The following is a 10,618-nucleotide window of genomic DNA, read 5'->3' as shown; positions in this document are numbered from 1 at the left end:
TAACTGCTCATTCCATCTACTTTATCGTTTACATAAATCAGGAACATTACATGCGCTAACACCGAGCCCTGTGGGACTCCATTTGTTTCTTCCCTCCATCTAGACATCCTGTTCTTTATTATTGTCCTCAGTTGTCCTTCCCTCAGGAAGTCTCTCATCCACTTTAAGAGGGTCCCCTTCAGTCCTCCAGTGTGTTCTAATATTCTCCTTAGTCACTTGTGGGATACCTTGTCAAAGGCTTTCTCCAGATCTAATTACACACAATCCACCCAACTCTCTCTCTCCTGTAGCACATCTGTCGTCCTTGAGTAGAAGCTCAACAAGTTGGAAACACATAACCTTCCACTTCCAAATCCAAACTGACTTTCTGCCAAAATGTTCATCTCCTCCAGATATTTTATCCATCTGTATTTCAGGATTATGACAGAATAGATAGGCAAGGTATGTGGAAGGTATTAGGAATATATGGAGTGGAGGGGAAATTGTTGAGTGCTGTGAAGAGTATGTACGAGGGAGCTAGGGCTACGGTGCGAGTGGATGGTGAGCTGAGTGAGTTCTTTGATCTCAATGTGGGACTGAAACAGGGGTGTGTGATGTCTCCATGGCTGTTTAATATATATATGGATGGGGTTGTAAAGGAGGTGCAAGGTAGGGCAGTGGATGTGGGGCTGGCCCTAATGAATGAGGGTGAGATTTGGAAGCTTCCTGTGTTGCTGTTTGCTGATGATACAGTATTGTTGAGTGAAGATGAATGGGAGTTGCAAGGTTTGGTGCATGAATTTGGGACAGTGTGTAGGAGGAGGAAGCTGAAAGTTAATGTAAACAAAAGTAAAGTTATGGTGTTTGAGAGGAATGAAGTCACAGAGTGTGCAGTGAGGTTGGATGGTGAGGATATGGAGAATGTGATTGCATTCAAGTACTTGGGTAGTGTGATGAGTAAGGATGGAACTTTGAGGGATGAAGTACGTGAAAGGGTACAGCAGGGAAGGAAGGTTGTTGGTACACTGAAAGCAGTGATGAGAAATAGGGAGGTGAGTATGGAAGTTAAGAAGTCACTGCATGATAGTATTGTGATCCCTACCCTGACGTATGGAAGCGAGGCGTGGACCTTGCAAGAGGGGAACAAGTCAAGAGTGAGAGCAGTGGAAATGAGTTACTTGAGAGGAGCATGTGGAGTGACGTGGAGGGACAGGTTGACGAATGAAGAAGTGAAGGAGCGTTGTGGGGTAGATGTGGATGTGGTTGAGAAGATTAGGAGAAATACACTGAGGTGGTTTGGACATGTGGAGAGAATGGAGAATGAAAGACTGACTAAGAGGGTGTATGTAGGTGAGGTGGAGGGAGGGAGAGGGAGGGGTAGACCGAGGATGAGGTGGAGGGATGGAGTTGAGAGGTATATGAGGGAGGGGGGGGTGAGTTGGGGGGAGGGTAGTCAAATGGTGGGTGACAGAGTGACTTGGAGGCGTTTTGTCTGCGGCCACCCTTTGCGGGATTAGGGCGTCGGGCTATAGATAGATAGATAGTTAGATTTCAGGATTCTCTTGAACAATTTTGTGACCATGCTGGTCAGGGACACAAGGGTTCTTTCTTGTTCCCACCCTTATAAATTGGTACCACATTGATCCTCTTCCATTCCCGAAGCACTTTCCCTTCTTCCAGAGAACACACAATTAAACCGTGAATCTCATGCGCCATCGCCAGTTGTTCTCTGCATACCTTTAGTATCCAATTAGAGATAACATCTGGTCCTGGGGCCTTCCTCTCATCTTGAGTTTCCAGTAATTTTTATATTTCATTCACTTCAACTTTTACATTTTTTAACACATTTATAGTCACTCCCTCCTCCTCCACAAAATCGCATTCTCTAGTGAAGACTGATTGGAAGCATTTGTTCGTTATTTCAGCATGCATAGCTGCATCTTTATAGACATTTCCTTCAACTTTCAGGTTAATGATTCCTTCCTTTTGTTTCAATTTGCCATTAACAAACTTGTAAAACAATTTAGGTTCTTCCCTACATTCGTCAACTATACCTTTTTCGAAGTTTCTTCCTCTCTGCATATTCCTGTATATTCATTTCAAGTTCTTTTATATTCCTCCATTGCTCTGTCATTATCTCTCTTTCTCCATTTGTTCCCTCCCTTATCCCTTTCCTTTTTTTACTGTCATACACCTTTTTTTGAACCAGTCATTTTTCCAGTTCTCCCGGTTCCATCGGATAGGCCACAAAATTTTTTTATCACATTCTGTAGATTCACATATACCTGTCAGATGGAGCCAGCCTGAATGCTGTCACATTAAAAAAGGGTGCCAAATCCCTGGTCATGCACTTCTCTGCACAAAATTCTTCCAGCCAGCTTGATCTCTTGTCAGTTCCTTTGCCACACCAACTTCCACACCTCTGTTTCTCTCACACTCATCCACCATATATCCCTCCATCTTCTTCTTGGCCTACCTCTCCTCCTCCCTCCTTCAGATTTACTCAGATGTACCTTTTAACGAGGTAAAAAATAGGCCATCAGGAAGCGTCACTTATTTTCCATTATGTGTTGTGACAATAATGATGACTTCTTGAGGGTCCGCCTTCTTCCATGCGATCTTGAGTATAAACCTTTTGAGTGACTGAAAATGAAGGCACTCAGAATGTTGTGGGGTTTACTGTAGACTTTCTACTTTAATCTGGCCCCTATTTTCGTCCCTTTACTGTGTATTCCATGTGTTTCAGTGGCAAAAGAAAACAGTACTATGGCTCCACACCCTTTCCATAGCTCTTCCTCAGTCTTGACTAGCATCATATTCTCATGTTAATCGCTTGTTACAGCTCAGTATCCAAGATGGAGAGATAGTAAAAGGGGTATGTATGCCACGTCAGAATGGAGGATGACAAGGGATGAAGTATAGTCCTATAATAGCTTCTCTGTTCTCTATAATCGTCTCTCTATCTATAGTGTTCAGCTATAACAGGAGATAAACACGACTATGGTGCTTGTCAGGAAACAGTGCTATGGAAAGGATGTGAGCTGTAGTATTGTCTTATTCTGCCATTAAGCTATGAAAAATAAGCTCCAAAAGGACAAAAACCTCGTAGTTAAAATGAATGATCAGTAGCTAGGATCACCACTGAAACATGGATTAATCACATACTGTATATTGGCCACTGTGGTGTAAGTGCAAATAATAGTGCTTGTATTTCCTAGTGCCTTAAAACATATGAAATGCTGTACTGGAATGCAGAATACTGTATGTAGTATGAGGTAGAGCATAATAAATCCAATTGTGTGTGAGGATTTTGTTCATTTTTATACCCATCGAACCCCAGATGAGCAATACATTACTTTTTTGTTGGTTTGTGGGAGGAGGGGGAGAACTCATTTCCTTCCACATCTGCTCCTGCCCTGACCGTGCCCTCCTTCTTTATGCCCAATTTCCCCTCCCTCCCTCCTTTTGTTCCCTTCAAGGATGATTGAGTGATTTGAGTCGATTCATGCATTCTGCCACTTTATGCATTTGATGTAACATGTAACTCATGTAAGTATATGCCTGTGGCTGTTTGGAGTGTGTGTATTTTGATATAACCACACATATATGTATAATTTCTTTTATTTTTCCCCCACTTACAAAAAATCCTGCGGACGCCCCTGCCAGTCCTGCTCAGAGCCCACACACTGTCAGTGACCTGTAACAATTAATGAATGATGAAGTGATTGTGCAACAATAAAGCTCTTTAGATTGCTAATTACTCAACCGTTTGTGTTAGAGAAATTATAGTTGCTGTTTTGTAGCTCATTCTGATGTTTCATCCACTCCTTCCATTTACCAAATTTCATTGTAAATTTTCTCTCCTCACCAGTAGGTCCTGAAGCACAGTAGTGCCTTGGGAGTGTGGGGTAAGGCTTTTACTTGATATAGCCCAGTAAACTCATCATCCAGTACTGTATTATCCTAACATTTTATTTTTCTTCTCAACAGTGCATCTATCTTACTAATAATTCTAACATTTATTATCCCACAGTGGGTCCTGATGTACCACCATGGACCCGCCTGGTAGACTTCCTGCGAGAATATGTTGGAGTGTCCGGTACGAAGGCATTGTGTAGGGAAGGCGGGTGTGGTGTGTGTACTGTTGTGGCCACAGTGCCAGACCCGGAGACGCCAGGACGGGACAAAACATTCAGCGTCCAGGCAGTCAGTACTTTCTTAACACTCATAGGCTTCTGTAATTCACTCTTAGCTGGATTTTAATAATTTGGTATTAGCTAGAATAGAATGCTAACTTTAGAGTTGTGTAGACCATGAAAAATGACAGTATTAACACTCAGAGTCCTATGGTACTCTTAGCTACTACCGTTAGCGGAACTGTCTCCCAAAGAAAACATTAATAAAGGTCCCTTTTTTTTTTTTTTTTTTTTTTTTTTTTTTTTTTTTTTAACAGAATCTTTACCATTCAGTACAAGTTCCAGCGCTGGTGAACATTGTCATTGAAGGCCAAATAGGAAAGGTACATGAGAGCAAAGGGATACAGTGATGCATACCTGGGGCAGAAATGGTGATATAGTACTGTGTACAAACGTATCAGGGAAACACACTCTGAGCATATTGTCCTATTGAATGTTCATGTTTTCTTTCTATATTGATCGTAGAAATTGCAATGTGACATATACGGTAACTTGTCCAATCTGGACACTGTGTTTGTGATATCAGATTTACTTTATGATAAACAGTATCATTATGACTTGTCATGTCCAGTCAGTTCTCATTTGATAATTTAGAAACGTGTAAAAAAAAAAAGAAAAAAAAAAAGCCAAACATGATTGCTTATGTTATGCTAGGTGTTCTTATGGCAACCTCTTGTCCTTAGAACACTAGCTACATTTCTGGGGTTCTCTTTCGAGACCGGAACTAAAATACACAACAAGAGGAACAGAACATAAAAACTCAGCTGACCCCTTACATGTATGGTACCTTAGTTACAGTCAGTACAGTACAGTGACAATAGTATACACAGACAGGTTAAGGGGGACACTGTTAGACAAATAGGCTCTGGCCTGGGCTGTTGTGGGTCTGGGCTGCTTATAGGTGGCGCCCGGGCATGGAAGGTAGCTCATCAGATGTGCCATCTCGCAGGAGGCACAGGAATGCTGCCGGAGGCTATGTCATCCAGACAGTGCTGCTGGTCAGCGTGGAGAGAGACCCTTTCCTGGTGGGGCCTCGACAGGGAAGGACTGGGGCTGAACAGGGCTAGCAGGCATGCTTGCCTCTGCCTGCTCCTGGAGGAGGGCTGCCTGCTGATGGAGCTGGAGAGGTCACGCCCTGGAGTCCTAGGGGTGCCCCTGGGTATCTGGGGGCTGTAGTCTCCACAGGGTCAAGCCGCCATCAGGAGCTGCCTGCGGCATCCCTTCTTTGTGGAGTCCGTCAGCAGAGGGCGTCATCCAGGGGCTGGCTGCAGGGCACAGATCCCCAGGCTCGTGATGGGCCCTTGCCACAGCTCTTCTAGCTGCAACTCCTCTGGGGTGCTGCACCTGCGGGGAGAGAGAAAAAGGCATTCTGCTCGGCCCCTGGATTGGTGGTGGGCCTAGCCAGGGACTTCCTCCTAGGGTAGTCTCAAGGGCAGTGGACGAAGGTCGTACAGTGACCATCCCTTCCTTCCCGGTGCATACAGTGGCCATCATCACGGTTCTACTGGTCCTAGAGACAACAGCCGAAGAGAGGACAGTGGCCATCTCTTCCTTCCCAGTGCATGCAGTGGCCATCACCGCGGTGCTGCTCCCTAAGGAGGTGGCAGATGAAGGGCGTACAGTGGCTGTCCCTTCCTTCCCAGTGCGTACAGTGGCCATCTCCACAGGTCTGCCTTTCTCTGGGTTGTCAGCCGGGGTGCGTACAGTGGCCATCACTCACTTCTCGGTGTGTACAGTGGCCATCACCGTAGTGCTGCTCCCAGGAGCAGCTGCAGCCAGTGTGTAAATTGGCCGTCACTTCCTTCCCGGTGCGTTCAGTGGCCGTCGCCGCGGGGCTGCAGGGGGCAACAGCTGAAGTGCATACAGTAGCCATCACTTCGTTCCCGGTGCGTACAGTGGCCATCGCCACATTGCTGCATGGGACTGTACTAGGACAAGTCCCACCCCGATCTTGGCGAGGGCTGGCCCTGCTGTGATGTAGTCTGACGGGACTGCTTTCCTGACAGTGGCCGTGTTGAGGGGAAGAGGGATGCAGGGTCTTGAGAAACCTAGGCCTGTCTTGCCCTGGCCTTGTGCTCTCCCTGCACGCCTCCCCGTGGTCTCCTCTTGGGGTGGATGTGGGGCCATGGGTCCTTCCTTGGGTGAGTGTTGCGACACCCCTCCCTGGGCTTCCTGTGAAGGTGGGTACTTCACCATCATCGGTGGGGAGAAAGTCACGTCCCCGTGGCTGGAGGTGATAGGTGTCCGAGGTGGTGGTCCAATGTGCCGGTGTGAGGTGACGGAGGAGAGTGGTCCAGTGGTGGGTGAGCAGGTTGGGTTCCTGGTGCAGAGCATAGGTGATGTGGAGGGTGGAGGTGTGTGGTGTCTGCAGGAGGAGGCGGAGTGCTGAGGTGTCCCCTGGATGCAGTGGTATTGTCTCTGGGTGGGGAACCTGATGACGCATCGTATTTTCATCTCCAGTGGTGGTGAGTGGTTGGGCTCTCCTGGTTGAATGCTGGCGACCGGTGAGGTGACCGGGGTTTTATGGGAGTTCCTAGAGCAGGTGCGAATCCTCTCCCTAGGAAATTGGACTGGTGGAAATTTCCATTGCACCTGATGGATTCTCAGTGTGATGGGGGCTGTGTCAGGTCTGATGGGGCTTGTTGGGGGTGGTTGTGGTGATGTTGGGGGTGTGGGTGGGGGTGTGACTGCATACCTGGCTGGTGGGCAGGAGAGGTGGCTGGATCTGGTTGTGGTTGTGGTGATGTTGGGGGTGTGGGTGGGGGTGTGTCTGCATACCTGGCTGGTGGGCGGAAGAGGTGGCCGGATCTGGTTGTGGTAAGGACAGGTGTGGGTGATTGGGCCACATGGTGCATTGGCTTATCGCAGGTGGGTGGTTGAACGTCCTGGTAGTGGAGTACGTGGGGTGGTGGTGGGTGTGGGGTTGGTACATGGGGTGTACATGTGGGGAGAACGTGTGGGCGCAGGGGTGGTGACGAGTGATGTGGTGGGTCCACGTGGTGTATCAGCCAGATGTGGGTGGTGGGTTGATTGTCTAGGTGGTGGAGTGTGAGAAGTGGTGGCGGCAGTGGTGGGTGGGGGCCTGGGGTGTGGTTTGGCATTGGCAGTGGTTGGAGAGTGGGTGTGGGTAGGAGAAATTGGTGGGTGTTGTGCAGTGTTGGTGACATGGTGGGGGTGATTAGGGGTGGGGGGGTCTCCCGAGGGATTGTCCTGCTCGTCTGGTGGTGGCAGTGTGGCGACGGGGGGTAAGGTGTCAGGTGAGGTCGCCAGTGATGCATCAGGGGCCCGTGGGGGTGTTGTGGAGCGTGGGGAAGGTGCGGTAGGGGAGGTGGTGTTGGATGGTGGAGTAGGTGAAGGTGAGGAGGAGGAGGAGGAGGGTGTAAAGTAGTAATTGTATGAGTCAGAGAAGTGTTCTGGGGTGGCGGGTGGCAGTGGGAGGTGGAGTGGGTGCGGCCTGGGTGAATGTTGTCTGGTGGGGCGCGAAACAGTCGCATGTGACGGTTTCGATACGTGTGCGTGGTGCCATGGTGCTGGTTAGTGACTTGATAGGGGTCTGTATTTGAGGGGGGGTTCTTATGACCCACAATAGGTCCTTCTGCATGGTCTGTTTCCATAGGTCATCACTGTCAGATCCCCCAAACTCCTTTGCATTTCAAATACTGACCTAGACTTTGGAAACCCCTCCGGCACCATCCTACATAGTCAGTAGGGTAACAGTAACTTATTTCCTGCATCAGCAAGTAGTAACTATTACAGCCAACGTACATGGCAGCGTTCTTACCTTCTTAAGTCTCTTGACAATGCCCAACTCACATCATTGACTCGTGATGAATCAGCTCAATCCCCAGAGCTCATACCTACTGTTCCATTGTTCCCTGAAATCACAGTCTTGTGAACATGGATGAGGATAGAGAAATTCATACTGGCAGACAAAAAGATAAAGTGTATTCCAAACAGTTTCGGTGAGCACTGTCACCATCTATCTGTCTATTGCCAGACTCCTTAATCCCGTACGGGGTGGCCACAAACAAAGCTCCTCCACGTCACCCTGTCCCCCGCCATTTCACTGCCCTGCTCCCAGTTCACACACCCCTCTCTCATATACCTCTCCACTCCATTCCACTGTCACCATGTTCAGTGGAAATACAGACCAAGATTGATACATCATACAAATGGTATGACAGACGCACTTCTTAGATACACGATGGCTACATCTCACATTTGTCCAGTTGTACATCTGACCTGACTTTACCTTTGACAGTGTCTGCTACCTAAGCGAGGGATTACAATGGTCGGCAAACACTTAGGCACTGATCCCCTTATTACTAAGTACTTATTTTATGCGTGCCTTCACTGAGGGTAAGATTAATAATATGGCCATACACTCATTCTCTACTAACCTATGTTTATTTTTATTGCTGCATTTGTACAGCATGTTACTGGAACTCCAGTCAGTTGCATGGCAGTTTTCAGAGAAGTGACCATACACTGCATTATTTCTTCCACATGTCATACATGCATATTTTTGTTCCTTAATGTGAGTACAGTACTGTATTCCTGTTTCACAAATATAAAGTCATAATATTAACATGAAATTTTGTACACCAGTGTTCTTTCATTACTGATGGATTTGTTCCATACCAACATGGCCCATATGGTAGAAATATATTGTTACATCCCCACCCCACACTACCATAGGCTCCAACGTCAGTAGTACAGTACAGGAAGGACGTTGCTTAGTGAGTTGTTCTTCTTGTGGTCAGCCTTTCGGTGTATAGTACACAAGATCAGCTCAGGCTTGGTGAATAAACACTGGCTTCCTAAGTTCACTGTCTTCATTTTCCAAATAATTACATTTAATGCTTTCCAACTTCACTTCACAATTCTCACAAACACTGGAGCTATATGAACTTTACTAACTGCAGTTTCACTTAATGCCTGACAAATATTCACTGTTTTCACAAGTACCAAAAATGTAGGCTACAAACTGACACTGCACTACACTCAAACTAAACTGAAAACTTGCTGTAATCTCTTCCTCATCCTTATATAAGCCTGCACTATTTGAGAAACTTCTAGCACAGACTTGTCGGGGCAACAGTTAACAATTACCAACTAGGAGGCATCAAAACATGCCAGAGTTTTCTTACATGACGTATCACTGTAAATTATTTAGCATACAAACTGAATTACACAATTTAGCAGTCACATAAATGAAACATCATAGAGAAAAAAAAAGCACAGAAATTAATGCACAACTTGCGAAATAAATACACTCGCTAACAGCAGGAAAACTGGCAACTCTGACTCGTACCAGAACCTACGGTAAACTTCAGGAAACATTGAGAAACATCTCAGCTACCTAGCTGGCAAATCTGGCTCCTTAACACTACCCCTTCCCTAGTTCTTTGTCGTCCCAACTGAACTACACAATATATACAAACATAAACCTTAATCCTAATGAAACATTTAACTGTACACAAAATAATCCTTCAACTTATCAGGTCTTCTTCAATGCCGCTTCCGACAGCATCCTTGCTCCTCCACACAGTCCACTTCTCCAGGAATGTCTTGGTCCTCTTCTTGATTCGCTTCTTCTCTTGGGGAATTGCCATCATCCTCTTGCACGTACTGTTCTGTCCTATGGTATTGCCACATACGGTTCACGTGTACCACCTTTGGGCGAGATTTCCTGCCTCCCCGAATCCAATACGTTCTGTTTGATAGGCGGTCCAGCACAGTGTAAGGCCCGTCCCATGGGCTCTGCAGCGTCGGTGACTGTCCCTTCTTTCGCCAAGGATTGTATAACCAAACTTGATCACCATCCTGGAAGCTTAGCTCACTTGCCTTGGCATCATACTTGCACTTCATCACCTCTCCTGAAAACTTGAGGGCTCCTCGCACTTGATGATGCACCTCAGCCAGCTTTTCCTGAAGGTGTTTCGCATAGCCAGTGGTGTCTGTAGGCAGCTCTTCACCAGGTGGTCTTCCCATTAACAAGTCAACAGGTGAGCATAACTCATGGCCCAACATCAGTTTTGCAAGGGTGTAGCCGGTAGACTCATGGGATGCGGACCGATATGCCATCAGCAATGCAGGTAATTTCTGGTCCCATTCTGTTTGTCCATCAATGCAGTGCTTGTCCCAGGGTCCAGTTGAATTTGTCCACCATCCCATCTGACTATTGTCTTAGGGGGTCTTCCTGGTCTTCTTGATCCTCAGTAACTTGCAGCACTCACGGAACACAGCAGACTCAAAGTTTCTACCCTGGTCTGAATGTACCTCTTGTGGCATCCCAAAACGACAGAAAAACTGGTCAACCAACACCTGAGCAACAGTCGCAGCCTCTTGATTGGGGATGGCATAGGCTTCTGATCACTTTGTGAAGTCATCCATGATGATACATATATATTGGTTCCCTCCTTCAGTGAGTGGCAGAGGTC

The 10,618-nt window shown here is 46.9% G+C and overlaps 1 protein-coding gene across 1 annotated transcript in view; it reads left to right on the top strand.

Annotated features, from left to right (window-relative positions):
* LOC145392518 (uncharacterized) overlaps window positions 1–10,618 on the top strand; it is a 303,717-nt gene that overhangs the window by 1,967 nt on the left and 291,132 nt on the right. Inside the window, exon 2 of the mRNA XM_080266913.1 lies at window positions 4,013–4,185. Within this exon, the coding sequence (XP_080123039.1) occupies window positions 4,013–4,185 (173 nt within the window). The remainder of the gene's footprint in view (window positions 1–4,012; window positions 4,186–10,618) is intronic.

This window comes from Coenobita brevimanus, chromosome 22 (assembly GCF_032717465.1).
Source record: "Coenobita brevimanus isolate Jiangsu-jjx chromosome 22, ASM3271746v2, whole genome shotgun sequence".
Lineage (NCBI taxonomy): Eukaryota > Metazoa > Arthropoda > Malacostraca > Decapoda > Coenobitidae > Coenobita > Coenobita brevimanus.
This window is presented reverse-complemented; position numbering and strand designations above follow the sequence as displayed.